Source organism: Neophocaena asiaeorientalis, unplaced genomic scaffold (assembly GCF_003031525.2).
Source record: "Neophocaena asiaeorientalis asiaeorientalis breed wild unplaced genomic scaffold, Neophocaena_asiaeorientalis_V1.1 scaffold43, whole genome shotgun sequence".
In the NCBI taxonomy this organism is placed as follows: Eukaryota; Metazoa; Chordata; class Mammalia; order Artiodactyla; family Phocoenidae; genus Neophocaena; species Neophocaena asiaeorientalis.
In genome coordinates this window covers 13,261,197-13,287,687 of record NW_020173674.1, presented here as the reverse complement: position 1 = coordinate 13,287,687, position 26,491 = coordinate 13,261,197, and the positions used below count along the sequence as shown (strand labels likewise).

The window sequence follows — 26,491 nt, the reverse complement described above, 5'->3', positions numbered from 1 at the left end:
AATTAATGTACTGAATAATAAAACATTTCCTACTCTGCATACTTTCATCAGTGACATGCAGTTAATGAAATAGTTTTCTCCATTTATATTTACTATTAGATTTACTACTGATTGCACAGTTTTGCAATTTTCCTTTTGTAAGTATTAAACAGTCAATTCTTTGAATACAGTGACAAGCTCTGAATCTTGATATAGAAACTGATGACACTTTGCTATGATTCAAAAAATTAGGGCTTCCCTGGTGGCGCAGTGGTTGAGAGTCCGCCTGCCGATGCAGGGGACACAGGTTCGTGCCCCGGTCTGGGAAGATCCCACATGCCGTGGAGCGGCTGGGCCCGTGAGCCATGGCCGCTGAGCCTGCGCGTCCGGAGCCTGTGCTCCACAACGGGAGAGGCCACAGCAGTGAGAGGCCCGCGTACCGCAAAAAAAAAAAAAAAAATTAAATGAAAACACACCCAGGGGATATTTAAGGTTGAGCATTTGAACACATTTCTTTAAATTGTCCAACTGTGCATGGATGCTAAAAGAATTGGTGATGCATCAAATCCCATTGGTGTGGGGACAGAAGATATTTCCTTTTAGTCTAATCAGAACACCTAATATAATGACTTCCTGCCAAATGTAAAGGAAGTTGCCTACTACTGAAAATCTCCCTCAAAGTCCTGGATGACAGAAACCCTGGCAGTAGCTCTTGAGAATAGGAGTCTTTGTTTTGAGGTAACATTAAAAGTGAGACACAGAAACTTGTATAAATAAATACTTTATAATTAGATAATATCAAGAGTAGTAATAATCTTTCATATGTAATATAATCTTTGCTAAAAGAATGACTTAGTGTATAAAACACTTAAAAGCAATTCTACATCTAAGTTGCAGAATTAACATACCTTTGCTTTAGAGGAAACTCCTAGAGCTTTGGCCTTTTTTGGATCAAGCTTGGGTTCTACAGTGCCAGAAACAGAATCTTCAACAGGTGCTTTGAGAAAAAAAAAACATGTACTGTAAACATAAACTCTAACTAATATCACTATATTCTGGGCAGGTTAAATATATAATGATGGTGAGAAAGCCAGTAGTTTTAAATACATCTATTAAAAAAATTATTTTTATTTTATTTTTTTGAAAAGTTTTTTTTAAACAAATGTATCCATTGTTAAAGCACTTTCAGTTAGATTTTTTTCCTAATCTTTTTTCTCCCTGATTTCCTCATGAAATTAATTCAGAAAATCTACATCTCCTTTATCAACATTTAAACTGCAGTTTAAAACCATTTTCTAAATAGCAGTTAAAAAACCTTTATGTTAGACTGATACTTCCTTAAGGGAAGAGTCTATCACCTTTGATACTATAGTAAACTATATATACCATATAGCAAGATCCCAATAAATGTTATAACTGAATATATACTTTGATACCAACAATTTAACACATGTAAAATTTCTCACTTTATAGCAACAATAATTTCTACTCCACTAAACAGAATATTATTATTTTGTTTAAGCAGTAAGTCTAGAAGAGCAGCAGTTACAGATCAGTGCTCTATTTGTACATTTTGGAATTTTAACATTAGGATGAAGAAATCAAGAAATTTCCCTTGAAGAAGTTTAGTAAATATTAGAATGGATCAGCAAACAGCCAAGTGTAGTGGAAGGGGAACTCATTTATGAATGAGTTAAGCAGAGGTCTCTGCTGGTTCAGCCACTGGCTGACTGTTTGGCCTTGTGCAAGTCACTTAACCTTTGGTGTCCCTTACCTGTTAATAAAGAGGGTTAAGCTAGATGGTCCCAATTCTCCTTCTAACTGTAATATCCAATAGCAGAAAATAGTTGTGGAAACCTTAAAAGTAAGATTGAGCACTTGCTTTCTGGAGTATTTCATTGTGATACTCCAAAACTCCTTTTTGGAGTTGGAAATCAAATTATTCATCCTTAAACCCTCAGCACAGTTCCTGGCATAAAACCAGGTAACTTGACAAATGTTTATGAAAGGAGGGTAAGGAGATGGAGGGAGGATTTGGGATCTAAGCCATGAGGAAATGTGATTAAAAAATGAAGGTTTCTATTTCTTTAAGAGTTCCCTTGACTATTTCCTTCCCCTTTAACCCTCTCAAAATAAGAGTTACCTGAGGCAGGCTGGAATTTGGCTGGAGCTGATCCTCCCACGGATTTGGAAGTTGCTTTAGCAGGTGCAGCGGGCTTCGCTGGCATGTTAGCTTTGGCTTTCTCTAACATGGCCAACACCTGATCTTTAGAAGTTGGCTAGGGAGACAATATAACAGAGGTGAGAGGCCACATAAACGATATACTCATGCTACGCTTACTAACAGACGTGCTGTCAAATCCTTGAGCTCCTAGTTTTGAAATACCAATGAAGTAAGGGAGGCAGCACATAGTGCAAGAGAAGTAACACATTATGAAGTCACAGTAAATTAGCTGCCATTCTAGAAGGTCACAATTTTCATCCCTGCAAAGACAGCAGATTCTTTAGAAGTTCTACACTACTAAACATTTTATTTCTGCTCTCACTGGGATTTCAAGTTGAAACTCATAGGAGGTTAATATGATCTTTTGCCTATATAAATTCATGTTCAATATTTTTCTAAATAGCTTTTAACAGCAGCAACAAGTAGTAGTACTTTTAGTTTCCCAGTAGCCTTGGCCATTTTCTCATATCCTAAATGCATCATGAAGAATGGCAAGGCATCTTGGGCCTTCTTTCGCACATCTCCGTTGCGATCCTCTAGGCAGGAGTAGAGGTGGGGAACACAAAGGATAAGGTCTGTGGGGGTGGAACGGAGAGTCGGTAGTTTCTCAGCCAGCCAGCCCAGAAGCTGCCAAAAGAAATAAAGACCAGTTACACACTGCACATAGAAAACTGTCATTATTTATGATCTTCAGCTTAATGATTTTATCAGTACCAAACACTGAATTAGTTCTCACACTACAACTTTCCAGTGTGAAATCAGTCATTTCCATTGTCCAATGAAATGATAAACATGCAATGAAGATAATCAGCTAAGATAAGGACACAGTTTTTTGGACCACGTTTGAGCATTAAGTTATAAAGCTTTAATAGTTCTTAATGCATCTTAAACTTTCACTTCTTTTTTAATTCTAAGAACTATTCAGCTAGAGAAGATGCAAAATATTTATTTGATTAGAAGATGACAAGTTCTACCAGGACTTCTGCTTTCTGCCTTACATAGACAGTTTTTCTCTGTATCTCTAAAATATTCGTTTTATTTTTTGTTTTGTTTGTTTTTCAGCCATGCCGTGTGGCTTGTGGGATCTTAATTCCCTGACCAGGGATCAAACTGCAGCCACGGTAGTGAAAGCAGAGTCCTAACGACTGGATGCCAGGGAAATCTGTATTTATTTTTAAAATTAATTTTTTAAACTAAATTTATTTATTCATTTTTGGCTGTGTTGGGTCTTCATTTACTACGCATGGGCTTTCTCTAGTTGTGGTGAGCAGGGGCTACTCTTCGTTGTGGTGCGCTGACTTCTCATTGCAGTGGTTTCTCTTGTTGCGGAGCACAGGCTCTAGGCGCATGGGCTTCAGTAGTTGTGGCGTGTGGGTTTCAGTAGTTGTGGCTCGCAGGCTTTAGGTGCATGGGCTTCAGTAGTCGTGGCATGCAGGCTTCAGTAGTTGTGGCACGCGGGCTTAGTTGCTCTGCAGCATGCGGGATCTTCCCGGGCCAGGGCTCAAACCCGTGTCTCCTGCATTGGCAGGTGGATTCTTAACCACTGCACCACGAGGGAAGCCCTGCATTTATTTTTTAGTTGAGATATTTATTGAGATGATTATATATTCACATGCAGTTATAAGAAATGATACAGAGAGATCCCAGGCACTCTACTCCGTTTCCTCCAACAGTAGCACTTTATGAAACTATACTATAGTATAAACAACCAGGATATGGACATTGATACAATCCACTGATCATACTCAGATTGCCCCAGTCTGATTCTGTCTCATTTGTGTGTCTATATTGCTTTCTCTACAATTTTTTCATGTGTTAGTGTATTCCCGCAGTCAAGATTTTGAACAGCTCCATCCCAAGGATCCCATGTGTTGCCTCTTTTATAACCACATTCACATCCCTCCTCCTACTCCCTAATCCCTGGTAACCACTAATCTGTTTATCCATTTCTAAAATATGAGATTTCAAACTCATATAAATAGAATAATATAGTATGTAACTGTTTGGAATTGGAACTGTCAGCACAATTCCTCTGCGATTTATCTAACTTGTTGCACGTATCAATAATTTGTTTCTTTTACTGCTAAATAGTATTACACATATGGATATACAATAGTTTAAGCATTCACCTGTTGAAAGAAATCTGGGCTGTTTCCAGATTTTGGCTATTATGAATCAGCTGCTATGAACATTTGTATATAGGCTTTTGTGTAAACATAAATTTTAATTTTTCTGGAATAAATGCCCAAGACTTGCTGGGTCATATAGTAACTACACGTATAGTCTCGTAAGAAACTGCCCAACTGTTTTCTGGAGTGGCTATACCATTTTACATTCCCACCAGGAGAGTGTTCAAGTTTTTCCACATTCTTGCCAGAATTTGGTGTTATCACAATTTTTTATTTTAGTAATTCTGATAGTTGTCTGTGATATCTCATTGCAGTTTTAATTTGCATTTCCTTGAAGGCCAATAATGTTGAACACCTTTCATGGGCTTATTTTCCATCTGTATATCCTCTTCAGTGAAATGTCTGTTCATGTCTTTTGCCTATTTTTTAATTAGATTTTTAACTGTTGAGTTTTGAGAGTTCTTTATATATATATATATATATATATTCTCGATGATAGTCCGTTATCAGACACAGAGGTTGCAAATATTTTCTCCCACTCCAGCCTGTCTTTTCATCTTCTTCACATGGTCTTTTGCAGAGTAAGAGTTCTTTATTTTGATGAGGTCCAATTTATCAAATTTTTCTTTGATGAATTGTGGTTTTGGTGTCTAGTCTATGAATTCTTTGCCTGAAGAATTTCTATATCCTGAAGGTTTTCTCCTATGTTATCTTTAAAAGTTCTATAGTTTTATGTTCTACATTTAAGCCCATAATCCATTTTGAGTTAATTCTGGCGTAAGATGTGAGGTTTAGGTAAGGTTTATTTTTTTTGTCTCTGGATGTCAACTGCTCCAGCATCATCTGGTGAAAAGGCCACACTTTCTCCACTGAATTACTTTGGAAACACCGTCGAAAATTAGTTGCTCATATTTGTGTGGGTCTATTTCTGGGTTTCCTCTTCAGCTCCACCTATCTGTGTCTATCCTCTTCCTCCTACCCCTTGCTATCACAGTGTCTTTTTTTTTTTTTTTTTGCCACACAGCTTGCCTGGGGAGATCTTAGTTCCCCAACCAGGGATTGAACCTGAGCCCTTGGCAGTGAAAGCATGGAGTCCTAAACACTGGACCGCCAGGGAATTCCCCACAGTGTCTTGATTATGTTAGCAATTTAATTCAGTAAGCCCTAATATATGGTAGAGAGGTTCTTTCCATTTTTTTCCCTTTGTCAAGATTGTTTTAGCTAGAATATAAATTTTAAAATAACCTTGACTTTGTCTATAAAAAAAACTTTCTTGAATTTTGATAAGAATTACATTAAATGCATACATCAATTATGTATACATTAAATGTACAGAACTGACATTTCTAATTTCTACTATGTTAAATCTTCCAATCCACAAACATGGCATGTCTCTACATCTATTTGGGTCTTCCTTGAATGCTTCATCAGCATTTTTGTAATTTTCAGTAGACATATTTTGTATTTGTTTTGTTAAGTGTATAGCTAAGGATTTCATTTTCTTTGGAGTGACTGTAAACTGTACTGTGTTTGTAACTTCGGTTTCCATATGTTCAATGTATTATAAAGAAATGTGATTGACTTTTGTCAAATGTGATTGTGTTTATTTTGTATCCTGCAATCTTACTGAACTCATTTATTAGTTCTAGGAGTTTACTTGTAGATTTCCTGGAATTTTCTTTGTAAACAGTCATGTTATCTGCAATTATGGATAGTTTTATTTATTCTTTTTCCAACTGTATGCCTTTCATTTCTTTTTCTTGCCTTATTGCAGTGACTAGAACTTCCAGTTCTATGCAGAGTAACAGTAGTGAAAGTGGACATTCTTGCTTTGTTCCTGATCTTAGGGGGAAAGCATTCAGTCTTTAACCACTAAGAATATTGTCATTTACAGAGGTTTTTTGCAGATGCTTTTTTATTTAACTTGAGTAATTCTCTTCTATTACTAACTTACTGACAGCTTTTATCATGAATAGATGTTGGATTTTCTCAAATCCTTTTTTTTGGTCAACTGATAGGATTATATGACTTTTCTTTAGCCTGTTGGTATGATGGGTGACATTGATAAGACTTTTGAATGTTAAACTATTTTTATGTCATGATTAAAACCTCTTACTTTACCATTTAAGAGCTCAAGCAAAGAGAAAAATTCACAAAAAGGCTAGTCCTTTAAAAAGTTTTATTGTTAAAAAAGCACATGAAAGGAAAAAAGAAAAGGAAGCACATGAATAAAAAAGCTCCAGGAATTTGGTTTCATATTATTAGCGATTTTATAATGGAACTCATTCTATCCATTCATGTATATTTATTAGGTAGGTCCAAGCCTCTATGAAGGTAAAAGACATGAGTAAAGCAAATCATATTTGTGGTACTAACCTCTTGCCTCAAGAAAGGATTTTCCTTTTTGAGCTCTTCAGAAAGATCTTCCCCCTCCAGCCATTCCTTCATGCCAGTCTGTTCTGCCCAAGCATTCACTGTTGCTAGGGCCGCAGCTCGAACATTGTTCTGAATGGAAGACAGAATCAGTAAAGGTAACACTGCTATGGTTTGGAGGTAGGGAGTGAAAAGCCTGTTACTTTATGAACACGAACAATGGAGGTTTCTCTAAAGTCCACATGAACATACTTGGAACATACTTCATCTTCTTTGAAACAGAATGTAGATCCATGTTGTACTAAAACTCCAAAGTAAATTAGAAACATAAAACTCCAAATTGTAAAGATCCTATACTCAGTTAATTAGGGAAAACAGTGACCTGGGCATAAAATATCATGTTAGGGGAACAAACTCTTAGGTTTTGTTTCCTGAACTTCTGGGGACTCTTATGTCCCTGGTTATCTGCTAAAGAATGTAATTCTACCTGTTAGAGAATTCTTAGTAGTTAGACTGAAATTAACAATTTGATTGAACATTTCTGTTTTTATATTAATTTGCATTCATAGAATGAGAATGACTTACTGACGTGAAAAATATTAAAATAGCTCAATTCCTCAAATTAAATGAATTACACAAAAATAAAGAGACATTTGAATATTCAATTAAGGATAAACATAAGAGCTTGCAACTTTCAATGTGACAAATTCCAGGACTGTGAAACTGCAAATATCTTACTGAAGTACCAGAAGATCCTACTCTAGTAGTTGAGGGAACAGGTAGAAAATAAAATACATGATCCAAAATTTATATGTTTATTCACTCTTTATACCAACACCTTAAACAATGATATCATAATCATAATAGCAACCATTTTTTGAGTACATACTGCATGAGACAGGTGCAGGTACTTTATGTACAGTTGCTTATTTAATTCTGTAAGAATTAAATTTCATAGATAAAAAACTGAAACTCAAAGAAGATAAACAACTTATCTGAGGGTCACAAAGCTAGTAAGTGAGATATCTGATCACCTGAATAATGCCTGGGAGGTAAAAATTTTTACTATTTTCCTCCTAATATTCTCTTCTCTAACAAAGTTTATAAACTGTTTACATGCACTCTTACATGTAAGAAAAGGATTGGGGCTTCCCTGGAGGCGCAGTAGTTAAGAATCTGCCTGCCAATGCAAGGGACACGGGTTCGAGCCCTGGCCCAGGAAGATCCCACAAGCCGCGGAGCAACTACGCCCGTGCGCCACAACTACTGAGCCTGCAAGCCACAATTACTGAGCCCACGCACCACAACTACTGAAGCCCATGCACCCAGAGCCTGTGCTCTGCAACAAGAAGCCACTGCAATGAGAAGCCCGTGCACCATGATGAAGAGTACCCCCTGCTCGCCACACCTAGAGAAAGCCCGTGCACAGCAACAACGACCCAACACAGCCAAAACTAAAAACAAATAAATAAATAAATTAAAAAAAAAAAAGGATTATTCTTAGCCCAGTCATGTGGCTGGCCTATTCCAGAACAGAGCTGTGGTAAAAAGAGTCAGGTTTACCTTGCTGTCTCCAAGCACTGTGATGATAGAGATGCCTAAGTTCTTCACATGTTGCTTGATGTTTGGGCCCATGGCTACTGCCAACTGCTGGAGGATATTCAAAGTCTGCTGCACCTGGGTGGGAAAAGCCAACACCTTATGTTCAAACCATTGCAAGGTGTGCTCAAAGTTTTGCAAGTTTGCTGCTATACAGTCAATGCAGTAGGAAGTTTCTGGCCTACTTTAAAAAAATCAGCTCATTATGATACTAATCAGCTTATGAATAATTTTTGGGTGATGGTGTCTCATTTTATCATCAGTTCATAAAATTGGAGTATTAGAATTTTAGACTAGAGATTACAATGCTTTATATTTTAAAGTAAGGTAAAGCCTAGTTTAAGAAAAATCTCACATAAAAATCCAAATTTAAAAATTAGAAATTACTTGTTTATGGGTATTACAAGCAGTTTTATACAAAAATACTTAATATCAGAGCCCTGTAAACAGCAAGTCTGAGATTCATGAAAATTTGATTAATAAACTTGTCATCTACCAACATATCCTGAGGCACACTTAAGAAATTAAAGGAAGCTATTTCTAGTTCAAAACAATAGAGTGACTAACTCCTCTTTGTTTTTGCTGGTGAAGGTTACTGAAAAGGATCACCTTGCAGGGGCAGAGAGGGGAGAGAAAAAAACAGGCATATATTCTACGTACCAAGATTTTATTTGAATCGTTGAGTCGACCCTTCAAGGCAGTTGGAAGTTCACCTATGTTTGGCTGGATAAATTTTGCTTCATTTATAATACCTGCCACTTCATCTAGGCCTTCTTTCCTGATCTTCCAATTCTTGTCACCAATCTTAGACACCAACTCTGAAGTGATTTTATCACTGAAAAAAAAAGAATCCTTAATTCCAGATGCCTAAAAGAACAATGATGTCACAGAAGTACCTTGACTGAGAAACAGAAGACACCATTAAGAACTAAGTATAATACATCAAATAAATCATTAGCAACAAACCTGATTTCTGTCCTTGGCAAAAGATCCACAACATCATTGCCCCCATCATCTGGTTCGTCTCCATCTTCTCCTTCATCTGTACCACTTGTACTGTGTTTGGAAATCCCTCTGGTTGGAGCAGGTGGGTTCTGTCCCTGCATCTACACACAAATAAGTCAGTGAGGCTAATGAACTTGATGAAGAATACGAGAGCAAACTGGTTAGAGAATGGTACCTGTGTCAAACTTTCATATTCCTTCATAATACTTAATATTCACACAGCACATATTTTAATTCCTACTTAGATTCCAATTTTGAGACTATGTGACAAAAGATATCTTTATACAAACCTATTAGAATATGACTTCTCAATCATAAAGCTGTCATTTGACTTGTATGCCCAAGACAATACACAGCAAGTCTGCCAAAACTTAGCAATTTCAATTAGAAAGTTTATTCAAGGAAGGTCAAGTTTCTTTTTACTTAAAAGAAAAAATTTAATGTTATAGTTAGTGTACTTTTGGAATAGGTAATACATTCAAAATGTTTAATATTCCAAAGCTACAAAGGGGAAAATGTCCCATCCTATACTATAGCTACCTAGTTCTCTTCTTCACAAAGTCATCTATTTCTTATGAATTCTTCCCAGGGATACCTTATACATATAAAAGCAAATACATACATATTCTTCATTCCAAAGGGTTAAAAGTTTAAACTTAACTAATATAAGCATTCTCAAGTCAACTATGGATTGTATCATTTGTGGAATCTTTACCTTCTCAAATTCTGCATCTATCTGGGATAGGAGGGCAGGCTTCTCATCCTCAAAGAACATTCGCAAAGAGGGACCAACGTACAGATACATCACGCCAAGCAAGGTGATGGCAGAAGTCCTCACAGCCTGGCAGAACAAAAATAACTTTTCAGATCAGAACAGAACCATAAAGATGGCTGTACTTACTACTCTTCCTATACATGCTGGTATGTACTCACTGGGTTTGTTGCAGCAAGAGCTGTCTTCACATTGCTAATGAAAGCTTTCACGTTCAATCTAGAAGAAATGATACTTAGAATGAAAAACAGGTGAAACCTCAAAATACTCAATGGAGTTTTATACCAGACTCTAGAACCAGCTTCCTTTAGATATGACCTGAGTTTCACCTATTCTCTTTCTACACTCATTTAAAGTAAGCTTTAAATACTATCTATATGCATTAGATCAATCCAGTGTTGATCTCTTTCCTGAACTCCAGATTCATATATCTGACTGCCTTTGTGACATTTCCATTTCTATGTCTAATAGATATCCTACATCTGTCAAAACCAAACTCCTGATTGTCCACAGCCCGCCCCCAAACCTGTTCTTCCCATAGTCTTCCCTATCTCAGTAAACAGCCACTTCATTCTCCAGTTGCTCAGGTCATCCCTGACTCCTCAGAGTCACCCTTGACTCCTCTTCTCTCTTAAGTTCAATATCCTGCTTAGTTCTACCTTCAAAATATATTCTGAGTCATAATACTTCCAAGCCATATAATTTCTTGACAGGATTATTTCAGTAGCCTTCTAATTAGTCTCCCTGCTTCTGCCCTTGATCTTCACTATCTGTTCTGACTGAATAATCCTCGTATTATTCTGCTCAAAACTATCTAATGGTTTCCAATTTATTCAAAACTTTCAGGCCCTACACAACCTGGGCCCCGTTCTTTCTTCAATCTTTATCTCCTACCACTCCCTACTCCCTCACTCTTCTACTCCAACTGCATTCTGAAGAACAATTACTCCTTGCTATTTTAAAATATATCACGTGTGCTCCTGCCACAGGGCTTTTGCACTTGCTGTTCCCTTCGTCTAGAATGTTTTTCTCCCAGGACTTCCCTAACCACTTCCTGACGCAGTGGTTAAGAACCTGCCTGCCAATGCAAGGGACAAAGGTTCAAGCCCTGGTCCAGGAAGATCCCACATGCCGCGGAGCAACTAAGCCTGTGCGCCACAACTACTGAGCCTGAGCTCTAGAGCCCGCGAGCCACAACTACTGAGCCTGCGTGCCACAACTACTGAAGTCCACGCGCCTAGAGCCCGTGCTCCGCAACAAGAGAAGCCACTGCAACGAGAGGCCCACGCACCGCAACGAAGAGTAGCCCCTGCTTGCCGCAACTAGAGAAAGCCTGCGCACAGCAACGAAGACCCAATACAGCCAAAAATAAATAAATAAAATAACTTTATGAAAAAAAAAAAATCTTGGCTTTGCCACTTTCTAACTGTGACTTGGGCAGATCACTTAAGCTTTCTGTGCCCTAGTTTCCTCATCTATAAAAGGAGAGAACAATACCTCACATGGTTTTTAATGATGATTAAATCAAATGAGTTATTATTTAGAAAGTGCCAGGCATAAAGTAAGTCTATAAAATTTTGTTAAATAAAATACAATAGTTCCCCCTTATCTGGGAGGGATACTTTCCAAGACCCCCCAGTGGATTCCTGAAACCTTGGATAGTACTACATATACTATTTTTTTCCTATACCTATGGAACTATGATAAAGTTTAATTTATAAATTAGACACAGTAAGAGATTAGTAATAATAACTAATAACAGAATAGAACAATTATAACAATATTCTGTAATAAAAGTTATGTGAGTGTGCTCTTCCTCCTTAATCAATTTTTTCAACTCTACCAGAAATGCAGAGGCTGCTTCACTGGCAAACGCAGCCTCTCCTGTAATTTTTACATTTTTCAGTCCCAACCTGTTTCTGAATCTGTGTAGCCATCCTTACTTGCAGCAAATGGCTTGGTGTCACTTGTTTCAGGGGATCCCTTACTGAAATCTTCATAGGCTGCACGCTTTTGGGTGGAACACATTGCCATCAGTCATGTTTTCTTTCCGTTTATGTCTTCCACCCAAAAATTCAATGCCTTTTCCATCTTAACTAAGCACTTACAATGTTTGCAGTTTGAGGTGCAACAGTGAAACTCACGAATTTCTTTTTCCTTCACAATTTATGGATAGAAGATTCTTACTGTAGATCTTAGCAACCTCAGCATGCCAGTTTTTTCTTTCCTTACTGAGTTGAGAACTTTCACTTTTTCGCTTAAAGGAAGCACTTTACTACTTATTTTTAGCATATCCAAATTGCCAGCATCTCTACTCTTGCACTTTGGGGTAATTTTTTTTTTTTTACGACTTTTTTGATGTGGACCATTTTTAAAGTCTTTATTTAATTTCTTACAATATTGCTTCTGTTTTATGTTTTGGTTTTTTGGCTGCGAGGCATGTGGGATCTTAGCTCCCTGACCCAGGGATCGAACCCACTCCCCCTGCATTGGAAGGCAAAGTCCCAACCACTGGACAGCCAGGGAAGTCCCATGGGGCCATTATTAAGTAAAATAAGGGTTACTTGAACAGCAGCACTGCAATACCACAAGGGTCAATCTGTAACTGAGACAGCTACTAAGTGACTGATGGGTGGGATACATTGGACAAAGGAATGATTCATATCCCGGGCAGGACAGAGTGAGATCTCATCATGCTACTCAGAACGGCCCACAGTTTAAAACTTATAAATTGTTTATTTCTGAAATTTTCCATTTAATATTTTTTGACTGCAGTTGACCGTGGGTAACTGAAACTGTGGAAGGTGAAACCACAGATAAGCGGGGGACTACTGTGAACAAATGTGATCAATAGACAAATAACTTTGGGAAAGAGTGGGTTAAACAAGTGTCTCAACTGCAGGCCTTCTGAGAGCCTTTAATTTTCCAACGTGCACTATAGATCTCTAAACAAGTGTGATTTTATATAGTATTTTCCAAATGTATTTGACTAGAAATCCTTGGAACTGGCTTTTCTGTGGGACAGTTACAAATACTTGAGGAAAAATAACTTAGAGAACTCTAAGTATTAGTGGATATCAAAATGCAGGAGCACAAGCCAATATAGGCTTTTCAGGAACAAAGGTAGTCTTGTTTAATATAAATTATAGACAATCCAGCTCTGGCTTCTCAGAAATAAGCAGCAATAGCTACAACAAATATAATCACCAGTTAGAGACTGGCAAAACATGCACTTGATTTCTTTCTGACTTACCCAGAAAAACCAAATTCTTTTATTGCATTTGATAGCCAATTCAGAGTTTCTGACTGATTCTTGGGATTCTTCTGTAAGAAAGCCATTGACATAACCTGGAGTGGAAAAACAAACATACAAAAAACCAAAACAGATCTGTGTTTTCTCTCATATTTCTCACAGAAATATAGCTTGACATTAAGGCAGTAGTAGATTAAGCGTGGTTTCCCTGATGCTAACACAACTGCAAGAATGCCTTAGGAATGAAACATTTAATTTACACAAGAAAATGAGGTAAGTGACAGAAGTATTAAAAGCATTCTCACAGTATTGTACATCAACTAATACTTCAATAAAAAAAATTTTTTTTAAAGGCAATCTGGACTGTTTATAACTTTTCATTAGTGGTCACTCTGGATGATAATGTCTTAAGAGAAAATTACTTTCATTCTTAATAGAATATTCTTGACTAAGACAATTTTAATTATCAGGCAACAGTGCAAAAATTACTAAAGGTAAAGGTAAAACAGTATCAAAAAAGATTTTATTTGAGAAGAAAAGAACTAAAGTTTAACTAATAACTTTAAATTAAAATTTGGGAAAAAACTGGGAAAACTTGAAGAAAGAGAGCTCTGTGTCACTAACCTGTTCAGCTGTCCATGGCAACATACAAGCTTCTGCTATTGCTGTCATAGCTTCTTTTGCATTGTTCCCACATTTCACATCTCCAATCTTGTCTACAAGGCCATCTAAGACGATCTGAGCTGAAGTTTTGGAAAAATTTCCCTTCTGGGCAATCAAAGCAACTATGTGAAGCTTCATTTGCATCACCTGAACAAGGATAAGTATCAGAAAGTTATGAGTAAGCCAAAGACTTTTTTTTTCGCAGGGGTGGGGCGTGCCACACGGCTTCTGGGATCTTACTTCCCTGACCAGAGATTGAACCAGGCCCTCGGCAGTGAAAGTGCCAAGTCCTAACCACTGGACCGCCAGGGAATTGCCCAAAGACATTTATTTATTTACTTATTTTTATAGCAGCCTGAAGATGTAACAGCTGAGAACATGACCAAACTAAAATCAAACTTTAAACCAAGAAACAAAATAATTTTTATCCTTTAATTGTTATCAATTAATGTAGCTGACAGCTAAGACAGAAAAAAAACCACTCAGTGTTTTAAAATATTAACAAGCAATGTTACCACATGAAGTTTATGAATTGAAAAATATAATTTCTATATTCTCCTTCTCCTATGGTTATCTGCATATAGTACTGAGCATACATCCTGAAATACATAATAAAATGACCATACTAATTCAGAGTTCCTACTAGAGTTGCCCACAAAAAAAATTACAACCCTCGTGTACACACACACACACACACACACACACACACAACAGAACTTGAGAGATTTAAAGAATTTGTAGATTTTTAAGTGGAAGAATGGAAGGAACTGTGAAAAACAATTTAAAGATATTAATGTGGTGATGGCAGATGTCTGGGACTTCAGACACTTTTGACCAAAAATATTTCCCTTTGTCCTGTTTGAATATTTAAATAACAAGTGTTGGAAAGGAAGTAGAGAAACCGGAACTCTCCTGCACTGCTAGTGCAAAGATAAAATGGTACAGCCACTTTAGAAAACAGTTTGTCAGTTTCTCAAAAAGTTAAACACAGAGTCACCATAAGACCCAGCAATTCTACTTCTAGGTATATACAAGTGTTCACACACAAGTTTGTACATGAAAGTCCATAGTAGCATTATTCACAATAGCCCCAAAGCAGAAACAATGCAAATGCCCATCAACTTATGAATGGGAAGGGACTTCCCTGGTGGTCCAGTGGTTAAGACTCCGTGCTTCCAATGAAGGGATCCCTGGTTGGAGAACTAAGATTCCATATGCTGCGTGACACAGCCAAAGAAAAAACAAAGAACTTATGAATGGGTAAATAAAATGTTGTATATCCATACGATGGAATACTGTTTAGCAATAAAAGACTGTAGGGCTTCCCTGGTGGCGCAGTGGTTGACAGTCCACCTGCTTATGCAGGGGACGTGGGTTCGTGCCCCAGTCCGGGAGGATCCCACATGCCACGGAGCGGCTGGGCCCGTGGGCCATGGCCGCTGAGCCTGCATGTCCGGAGACTGTGCTCTGCAGTGTAAGAGGCCATGGCCGTGAGAGGCCCATGTACCGCAAAAAAAAAAAAACTGTAGAGTTGATATACGCTACAGTATGGATGAACCTTGAAAACATTATGCTAAGTAAAAGCCAGACACAAAAGGCCACATCATTCTATTTATATGAAATGTCCAGGAGAAGTGATCCATAGAGAGAGAAAGTAGATTAATTGTTGCCAGGGACTGGGGGTGGGGACTTGGGGAGGAATAGAGAGTGACTACTGATGGGTATGGGGCTTCTTTTTGGGGTGATGAAAATACTCTAAAATTAAATAGTGGTAGGGGTTGCTAATTATGTGTATAGACTAAAAACAGCTGCACTGTACCGTTTAAAACAATTTTATACCTCAGGAAAGCTGTTATAAAGGAAAAAAAGATATAAAATTATCTCTTGTTATGGATCTAATACAAAGAAGGGTATTAGCTCAAATCAGGTGTGCTTCTTTCACCTATCTGAGAAGCTACGTAAGGGGAGTTTTAAAAGTGGTGGTGTGAGGGGAAGAAGGCAGTATCAGAACCTTCTGGCACGGGAAACCTTTGTGGAGCTGGATGGTTTGGATGAGGTTATAACGCAGTGCTAAGGGAACAGTGAGCAAGGAAGCTAAGGTCCTAAACAGAGAATAAGAGGTGGCAAAACAGAAGTAAAGAAGAGACTAGCAGGAAGCCAAAAATAAACCTGATACATTTCAAACTTTTGTTTCCCATCAGCTCTATGTATGTCTAGAGGAGGAGAAGAAAACACTTTTCTCATTTTCCTTCATGTATTACTTTCCTATACCTCCCTTTACACCTACTTTTTAACTAAGTAACGGTACTGCTCAATTTCATCTCTATTATCAGTTAATGAGTTAAACCGATTATGTGTTAAGTTCTTATTGGCAATTTAAAGACTACATTTATTTTTTATGCAAAGAAATAAGAAAGCTATCTCATTGTTCATCCCTCCCTATATTCGAGGGCTTCCAGGTCTAAATAATGAGAAAAATGCATACATATGAATTAACAAACAATAAGTATTTGTATATATATAAACTCCTAAATGCACAAAGTTAGAGTTATGTGTTTAATCAAAATGCACACATTCCACTGTTCATTTAAAATTACATGACACATTGGCTGAGTGATTTTAAAAAAAAGAGCAAGCTAAAAATTACCAAACTATACCTCTCTAATACACCATAGGATGATGTAATGAAAATTACTTCAATAAAAGACATTAAATCTCTAATTTAAATATACCTGAAAATTAGTTTCTTTCCATCCAGGTTTCTTGGCCAGCATCCTCACTAATGCCTGGCATGGCATTTCAGTTCGGTCCATTAGTTCAACAGCCTTGAAGTAAAACAAGATAGTAGGAGAGTTAAGGGATTAATGATTAGTTCCAAGGGAACAGTATATACCAAATCAATTACGTGTTTACCTTTGAAGGAGTGAGGGGAACAGAAATGAGGAGGGTCACAGAGAGAGCTTGTTTACTTTCTGTTATAATACTTCGTTTCTTAAGTTGGATGTTTGGTACATGGTTGTTATAGTGATGCCACTGAAACTCTTTTTTTCACATTTCAGGAATTCATAAATAATTTGCCCCAAAGAAAGTAACAGTAACAGTTTTAATTTGCCCAGTGTATGGCTGAAATTGCTTATACATATTTTGACTTATTTGATTTTCCTAAAAACATAGCAAAGTAGAGTAGGTTAGAAGCATTTAAGTACAGGTTTCAAAGAAGCACACCTCAGGGCTAAGCTTGAGTGGCGGATGCAGGACTGGAAGCCAGGATTCCTGGCTCAAGTCGCAGCATTCTTGCAGTTTCTCTGCACCCCTCCTCATTAGAATCAAAGAGTGTGTGCCAAAATAAACCACCAAGCTCCTGTCCAAGCTTTTTTTTTAAAGAAGCTTCTCATACCAAGTGATAATGTCTATTCTTCTGAGAATCATGACAACAAAGAGGGAAACATAAAATGGATGAGGGGTGGTTTACGTGAGGAGACCTGTTTGCCTAGTAAGTTTAATACCATAATATTAAAATTCAGGGACTTCCCTGGTGGCACAGTGGTTAAGAGTCTGCCTGCCAATGCAGGGGACATGGGTTCAATCCCTGGTCTGGGAAGATCCCTGGTCTGCCACGGAACAACTAAGCCCGTGCGCCCCAACTACTGATGCCTGCGCGCCCTAGAGCCCACATGCCACAACTACTAAAGCCTGCACACTCCAGGGCCTGCATGCTGCAGCTACTGAACCCACGTGCTTCAACTACTGAAGCCCGTGTGCCTAGAGCCCATGCTCTGCAACAAGAGAAGCCACTGCAATGAGAAGCCCGCGCACCTCAATGAAGAGTAGCCCCCGCTCACCACAACTAGAGAAAGCCTGAGCGCAGCAACAAAGACCCAACATAGCCAAAAAAAAAAAAAAAAAAAAAAAATTTAATTAAAAATAAAATAAAATTCATGTAAGCCTTATAATTCAGAATAAACCTAATTTTCTTGAGTATGCATCACTTAGGTTATGAGCTGATAGAAGCCACAGAAAGCAGATGTTGAAAGATAAATACTAAACAGCTAAAAAGCAAATAAAAACCCCACCTCATTTTTAGTTAACACCCTGTAGACATGTTCACTGGTTATAAAATACAGCAATTAGGACTAGTCCTTCATTTATCAATTCACCACTTCTGTATGATGTAATTTTCTTTCACATTCAACTCATCCCTGTGCACCCACCTTTTGGAACTCTTCCATACAGGCCAGCCTTTCCTTCCAGTTACTGCTGTCTAGAAGCTGTATACAGGTAGCAGGAAGGACAGCTGAAGCTTTTTCTTCACATACTTCTATCTGTAAGATACAAAACATTAACATTAATAATTGCTTAAGGGAACAGATGGCAAGAATGTAAGAATACCCCAGCCAAAACTACAAGAACACTCCCATACGTGTGTTTTAGTATCTGAGGATTCTATTATACTACTGTAAAGGGAAAGTTTGTCCAAGGCACAGTTTCAATAAACTAAAAAGACATCCATTAACTATACGTTACAGAACTCAGAAAAGAGAGAACCTGAACCTCCTCATAGGCAATGACTTTCCGTGGTTTTGAGTTTGAGGCATACTGTATAATACTGACCGAGAGCTCAGGCTCCACTATTTCTTTAGTCTCCAACCCTTTCTTGTTCTTGGTTCCAGTGCTCCCTGCGCCTCCTAGTGCAGCTGGTTTCCCCTTCTTCGGTGGCCCGCCAGGCTAAAAGCAAACAGAAAAATATTAAACCACTTAAGGATTTAGAATAGTAATTCTTAGACATTTTGGGGTTAGAGATTCCTCAAAATTTTGATTAAAATGAGGGATCACTCAACCAACAGCGACAACAAAAAGACCCATATTTTTTGTGCCCACAGAATTTAGCAATTTCAAGGGCAGACAGACCTCCTGAAGATCATTCATGGGGAATCTGTAGAAGCTGTGTATTAAGAACCTCTAGGGCTTCCCTGGTGGCGCAGTGGTTAAGAATCCGCCTGCCAATGCAGGGGACATGGGTTCGAGCCCTGGTCCGGGAAGATGCCGCGGAGCAACTAAGCCTGTGTATCACAACTACTGAAGCCCACATGCCTAGAGCCCATGCTCCACTACAAGAGAAACCACCGCAATGAGAAGCCCAAGCACCACAACGAAGACAACAGCAACTAGAGAAAAGTCCACGAGCAGCAACGAAGACCAAACACAGCCAAAAATAAATTTAAAAAAAAAAAGAACCTCTAATTCAAAATGAGCTAATGAGATAAATGAAATAAAAACGATGAACTCGATTTATGCTACATTTACAGATTAATTTGAGAATTAATGTTTGATGCCTTTAAATGCCTCTAGATCCTTCCTACACTAGTAAAGGGCAGTTTCTGAGTTATAACATTTACTCACTATTTAACCACAAAGTACTCACTATTTAACCACAAAGTTACTCCAAGTAACATGAGAATATGTTATTACTCACTGTAGAACTATCTAATCTGTGAAGGAAAAGAGGTGTTATGCCAATTTCAGTGAGTGTTCTAGTTATGTTGAAGATGGCCATCTCACTGAATATTTTTTATTGTTTTATTAGTTTTCCAGTTGACTTGCTTGGGTTTTCCAAGAATATGATCATATAATCTATAAAAATGATATACTTAATCATATCAAAGTATCCATCCATTTCTATATGGTTAAGAATTTTTATCAAGAAGACATGCTGAAATTTATTATATTCCTTTTCAGTGTCTGAAATTAGACTTCTTTTGATCTATAAATTCAGTAATTTTTCTAATATCAAACTATCCTTGCAATCCTGGAATAAACTTCAGTTGCTCATACTTTCTATTGTACCCACTGGATTCTATCTGCTAATATTCTATTTAAATATCTTGATTTAAATTTATGTCACCCCCAGTTTTGAAAGGTCACAAGAAAATAGCCGTTTATCATAAGGTATACAGCGAAGGGCAGTAACATTAATATGGCAACACACATCACTGTCCACATCATTCCTTCTACCTATTTTGGATATTTGTTAAGCAATGCCCAAACCTAAAAAGAAAAGATAAAATGACAGAGGACCAATTTAGTCTTGAACATCCAGAGCTGTTCTGAAAGCACTGTTATCTTGAACATATTCTGAGCTTTTAAGGTGGGGTTAGCAAAGCTAAGATGCTGGTTTTTAATCCAATGGAAACCTCTAACACTTGCCAGTTCACATTAGCACTATGATTTTATTGGTTCATAATAACTACCCCATGAAGAGAGATTTAATTGTTTTCTCACTGTAAAAATAGAAAATTTTATACTCTTTGATTTACTAGAACACCTCTTCTGGATCCTTTCTTGTATATAATAGTACTCTGTTTTATTAATTGAGAGGCAACTCAATTAATAAATCTCCTACTTTTTTTTTAAAACATAGACATACATGTTTATTGGCTTAGTAGGTTTATTAGATGATACTGTCCTACTGATTTTTTCAAAAGAACAAAAGCAGGTTCTTCCCCACCCCACCCACAGCTTATTCTTGGGGGAAGGAAAAGAATCCTTATAAGAGAAAGCCAGCTAGCATAGAAAGGTTCAGCAAGATAAGAAAAGGTCTTAAGGTGCTGCGCCCAGGTCACTGTCCAGAGAGGCAGGAGCTGGTGAGAAAGGAGAAAATAGCTGCCAACTCCCTGTACTGGAGTACTGAAGAGACAGCATAACATGAAAGTACACAGACTCTGTAGCTAGATACCTGGGTTCAAATCCCAGTTCTGCAACTCTGGTCATTCAACAAATATATGCAGAGTTCCTGCTATATGCCAGAGCCTCTCCTATGCACAAGTGGTCAAGCAGTGACAAGATCTCTATCCTTTAAAGTTTACAATACAGTGTGGGGAGACAGAATAAACAAACAAGTGAATTGTAAGAGCATGTGCAGGACATGTAACTTTGCTGAGCCCTAGTTTCCTTTTCTGTTAAAACAGGGATCACAAAACGCTTATCTCAAGGATTGTTATGATGATTAAATAAGATTATGTAGGTAAAATGCTTCACAAAGTAAAGCTCACTAAATATCAGTTCTCTTCTCCTAACTCCAGGCTGGGGCTCAGGGTGGAAAAGAGAATCAAACTTCTTGCATTTTCAGCAGATAACTTCATGCTTAAGAGAATCCAGTCCAAGAAAAGTGTTCACTGTAAGAATGCCATATTTGCCCTTGGTCATTTCCCCCTCTTCTACACTAGAAAGTGAGACCCTGATGGAACGGAGACTCGGTGCTGCAACTGCAGAGCATTATTAGCAAAATGACCTTATGTTAAGTTAGAAAATGAACTTACGTTATTAATGTTATGTACCTTGCCATACTATTTCATTATTATTTTTAATAAATTTATTTTATTTATTTTTGGCTGCATTGGGTCTGTTGCTGCACGTGGGCTTTCTCTAGTTGCAGCAGGCAGGGGCTACTCTTTGCTGTGGTGTGCAGGCTTCTCTTGTTGCAGAGCACAGGCTCTAGGTGCGCAGGCTTCAGTAGTTGTGGCACGTGGGCTCAGTAGTTATGGCTCGCAGGCTCAGCAGTTGTAGCACACGGGCTTAGTTGCTCTGTGGCATGTGGGATCTTCCCAGACTAGGAATCGAACTCGTGTCCCCTGCATTGGCAGGTGGATTCTTAACCACTGCGCCACCAGGGAAGTCCCTATTTCATTATTTAATGATACTTTCTGATGCCTTAAAATGTACTCCTGTATCTTCATTACCATTTTTATCTCTATATAGGTTTCAAATAACCAAATGTACTATTGGAATATGCTGTCTTCATTAAAAGATGCTCTGCTGTATTTTGAATGTTGTAATGAGTTCATCTCTTAAATGAAATCATACTGAAGAACAACCCTGAACCTGAGATTCAGACCCTACCTTACTAAATTCTAATTTTTAAACCATATTTTCCAAGTCATCTATTAACCTTAGTAGCAGGTGCCTTTTTTAAGGGTCCTGGTTTGGGTGCTGAAATGTCCTTTGTGTCCTTATCTCCTGTAGCCCCCGAAGCAGCAGCTCTTCCCGGCACAGGCTTGAACTCCTTCTTGTCAGCTGCAAGTCCAGCTTTCTTACCATGTACGAGCTCTACTTTTTCTGAACATTCTTTGATCTGGAGGATGAAATTGAGATAGACGTCACTGAGCCTAACTTTGAAACACAATCATTACATTACTTAATAAGTCACTTCTGAACCACAACTACATGAGAATTCAGAGAGAAAAGTTTCCTTTTCAACAAAGATAAATTATCCATATTTTCTTGGCAGTAGATATACATTAATAACGTCTTATATTATATTTCTATGCAAATGAGAATTTACTAAACTTACAATAACCACATTTTTGTAGAAAATGAACTTACGTTTACCGGGGGGGAAGGGGGGAGGGATAAATAGGGAGATTAGGATTGACATATACACACTACTATATATAAAATAGATAACTAATAAGGACCTACTGTATAGCACAGGGAACTCTACTCAATAATCTGTAATGACCTATATGGAAAAAGAATCTAAAAAAGAATGGATATATGTATAACTGATTCACTTTGCTGTACAGCAGAAACTCACACAACACTGTAAATCAACTATACTCCAATGAAAATTAAAAATAAACAATAACCATATTTTTGATGGAAGACATTCATATTTAGAAAGGCAATTTTCCAGATATTAGAAATGAAATTAACTCAAAACATCATTTTTACCTCCTCTACAGATTGTTCACTCAATTTTATTTTATTTTTTATAATTTGAAAGATATTTCTACTAATCAAGAAATTCTGATCAAAAGGATACCAGTAAACAAACCCATATTGCACAGAGACAGGACCGCTATCCAATTTCATTACAACCCATTACTAACCTACCTTATCAAGCTTGAGTTTGTCGACATCAGCTAAGAATGGGTTTACTGCTTTCTCACCAACCACCTTCAAAGCAGTACCCAATGCTTCAAATGCAGCATCTCTGACTTCAGGAGCAGAATCATTGATGTGCTATAGTCCGGAAGTAAGCGAGATGATCTTGATACAAGGTTCTTTAGGTATTACTGATTATTCAGACTGATGGTTGTTAGATAAAGAATTTGCTTTTTACAATTCACAGAATCTAAGCTTAGCTTTCTATTTGCCAATTAAGTTACCCTTCCTCTTACCCTCTATCTAAAATGCTTCATACTCAAATGATCTTTAAATACTCTAAACTGGATGCCTGTGCTTGACCAGATCCAGCTGAATATCAGTTTATGGGCCAAATGAGAAATAAAAGTTTTAGTAGTTAGTGAAATTATAAAGCTAATTTGTGCTTTTCTTCAAGAACAGGAACATAAATAATACAAGAATTTGGATTCAATTTTCAAAGCTACAGAGGGTCTCTCCTCAAAAGACAATAATCTACAGTCTTAAAGTCAAGTAGTCACTGTACACAATCAGTAGAAAAAACAAAATCTTGCCTAGGTATAAAATATTTCCTCAATTTCAAAGAGAGTCTATACCTTAAGTAGAGCAGCACAAAAGGGCTTTAGTAAGCTCTTTGGCAGGGTAGAAGCAGTGCAGTGGCGGAAGCTTCTTGCAATAAAAAGAGATGTCTGCTGCTTGATGGTTGGATTTTTATTATCCATTACTGCTAAAACATCCTCACTGATGTTCTGTAGTGTGGTCTTTAGAAAGAAAATGTGGTCAATAAGCTTTTCTCAAATGTAAAGAACAATCAAAATACTACATTGACAAACTTTACTTGAGACAAAACCACAAACTCAACTTACAGTAAGAAAGATTGCATCAATTGCCTCCTGCAGGGCTTGTACCACTTGAGGCTTCTTCTCTTTGAATTTCTCCAAAATGGTTGGTACAACCTTTAAAAGTGAATAGTTGGAATGTATTCGGCAAAAAAAAAAAAAAAAGGAATGATGTACTGATATATGCTACAACATGGATGAACTTTGAAAACATTATGCTAAGTGAAAGATGCCAGTCACAAAGGACCACACGTGTATTATTCCATTTGTACAAAACTTCAAATCCACAGAAGCAGAAAAGTATATCAGTTGTTGCCAGGGTCTGGGGGAGGGGAGAATGGGGAGTGACTGCTAATGGATATAGGGTTCCTTTTCGGGGTGGTGAAAATGTTCTGGAATTAGATAGTAGTGATGGTAACACACCCTTATGAATATACTAAAACCACTGAATTACATACTTTAAGACGGTGAATTTTATAGTATGTAAGTTATATCTCAATAAAACTTATTAAAACAATGTTTGACTCTACCAAAATAAACAAAAAAAGTAAACATCTAAGTTGGATTAAGAAGTCATTTCCTTTCTTGAAGGGCATAAGAATCTTATGCTGGAACAATCTTATGCCTATACCACCACAGCAATGTTTCTCAACTTTTTTTTTGCATCTGTACCTTATATGCAACCTTACAATCATTTTTATCAGTAACAACTCTTAGTGGACAAAATGATTCTCAACTAGGTGGATTTAGGGTAGGGGAACAGGTATAGTATATAATTCTTCCTCCCCACCCAAGATTCTGATAGCCCTCACTTGGACTGAGATGTCTTCTGCCTCTTCACTACACTAAAGAAAAAAGAAACAGTACCAGAAGTTATAGTTGTTTTTTTTTTTTGCAGTACACGGGCCTCTCACTGTTGGGGCCTCTCCCGTTGTGGAGCACAGGCTCCGGACGCACAGGCTCAGCGCCCATGGCTCCCGGGCCCAGCCGCTCCACGGCATGTGGGATCTTCCCGGACTGGGGCATGAACCCGTGTCCCCTGCATCGGCAGGTGGACTCTCAACCACTGTGCCACCAGGAAAGCCCAGCAATTTCGATCAGAACTGTGTCTTCTTACTCAAGTACTAAGTTTAGATCAGTAAAGTTAGAATTTTTATAATGTTTATTTTATCTTATAAACTATCACTAATTCATTAAATATTTATTGAATATCAAGTATATGTATTGAGTATATGTAGCCAGGCACTGTGCTGGCAGGCAAATTAAAGTTGCTTTTTAAGGCCTAAAATATCTAGCAAAGCTCAATGGCACCTCCCCCAACCCAATTTTTAAAAAAAATTTCATAGAAGTGATACAGATCAGAAGGAATACAGTTTCCATGGAGAAATATAAAAGACTTTTTAATACTAAGAGTTAGTAATAAACCTGAAAATCAATATACTTTTAAAAACTGTTTGTTTTTATTGATGTAACACTGGTTCATAACATTATCTAAGATTCATGTGTACCACATTATAATTCGATTTCTGTATACACTATAGCGTGCTCACCACCAAAAGTCTAGTTTTCATCCGTCACCATACAATTGACTCCCTTTACCCATTTTGCCCCCTGCCAATCAAAAATCAAGATATTTTAATAGCTATAAAGCTAAAGTTCACTTTTATATATATTGCCAAAAAGACAGTTTATAAGTAGCTAAGGAAAATAAAGCTGAACCACACTAACATACTTGATATCAAACACTGTATATGATGTAATTTTAAGGGGAGACAAATACCCCAAACTATAAAGCACTAGAGACATTCTTTAAGCTGCACACCAAAATGTCACAAAGCCAGAATCAGAATTCAAACTAAATGGTCAGGTAATCATCTAACTATAAATTTAGTAAATTAAAATGTACTTTAAAGATTGTTTTCTAGCTTGAAAAATTATAATACAGAAGTATAAAATATTCTAAGTAACACAAAACTGACCAAAAGCTAATCAATACACTTGATACCATACACACATAGAGATATTATATAATAAGTAATGATTACTATAAAAATAATGATTATAATTTTACTCCAATTTGTGATTTACACGTTTAAGGGTTTTAAAGACCCTTATTTTTATTTCCCTGGTAACAAGCTAGTCATGATTTATTTTTATTTGGTAGTGTCTTATTTTTTTCAGTTGAGTTCCCTGAAATTATTTTTAATGCTATGAGTAAGCAAGCTCCAAATACCATAACTAAGTGAGGTTTGATGTTTGCTTCAATATAAAACTGACACATGACTACAGACTATTAGGAGACTCTCAAAGTCAATCCAGGGAATCAAATGATCAGTGACTAGCAAGTTAAACCCTAAAGTTCACTACGGTCAATATTCAGGATGCTGAGCCATTTTAAGTAATACAGATGAGATCTAGAGGCCAACTGACAGATGCCAGAATTAAAGAAAACATCGCAATTTGTTAAAACTGTTAGCAAACTTGATTGCTTCCAAATTTATGTTCAACGAATGTCTCTAGACAGAGTTTCTTATAATAAACTGATATATCACCAACAGTGTAACCTATATAAAATGTCTCAAGTATACAAGTAAACTACTTTTTTAAATAGAAAAACACCATAAAATACATTTTATATATTAAACTCACTTCCGGTTTTATATTGCCTTTCCTGCTCTCATTTTTACTCTGTTCTGGTTATCACAAGTTATACTTCATACTGTTTTACTGTATATA

At 37.2% G+C, this 26,491-nt stretch overlaps 1 protein-coding gene across 3 annotated transcripts in view; it reads right to left on the bottom strand.

Annotated features, from left to right (window-relative positions):
* Window positions 1–26,491, bottom strand: part of CKAP5 (cytoskeleton associated protein 5) — a 108,181-nt gene that overhangs the window by 27,274 nt on the left and 54,416 nt on the right. For all 3 annotated transcript variants that reach the window (XM_024748843.1, XM_024748841.1, XM_024748842.1), the window contains 18 exons: window positions 23,783–23,872; window positions 23,513–23,677; window positions 22,887–23,015; window positions 21,943–22,125; window positions 18,609–18,722; window positions 18,209–18,319; window positions 16,730–16,822; window positions 13,959–14,144; window positions 13,335–13,429; window positions 10,243–10,300; window positions 10,025–10,150; window positions 9,271–9,410; window positions 8,965–9,139; window positions 8,269–8,382; window positions 6,709–6,837; window positions 2,636–2,830; window positions 2,123–2,258; window positions 888–976 (listed from right to left, as the gene is read on the bottom strand). In XM_024748843.1, coding sequence (XP_024604611.1) covers window positions 888–976; window positions 2,123–2,258; window positions 2,636–2,830; window positions 6,709–6,837; window positions 8,269–8,382; window positions 8,965–9,139; window positions 9,271–9,410; window positions 10,025–10,150; window positions 10,243–10,300; window positions 13,335–13,429; window positions 13,959–14,144; window positions 16,730–16,822; window positions 18,209–18,319; window positions 18,609–18,722; window positions 21,943–22,125; window positions 22,887–23,015; window positions 23,513–23,677; window positions 23,783–23,872 — 2,328 coding nt within the window. The remainder of the gene's footprint in view (window positions 1–887; window positions 977–2,122; window positions 2,259–2,635; window positions 2,831–6,708; window positions 6,838–8,268; window positions 8,383–8,964; window positions 9,140–9,270; window positions 9,411–10,024; window positions 10,151–10,242; window positions 10,301–13,334; window positions 13,430–13,958; window positions 14,145–16,729; window positions 16,823–18,208; window positions 18,320–18,608; window positions 18,723–21,942; window positions 22,126–22,886; window positions 23,016–23,512; window positions 23,678–23,782; window positions 23,873–26,491) is intronic.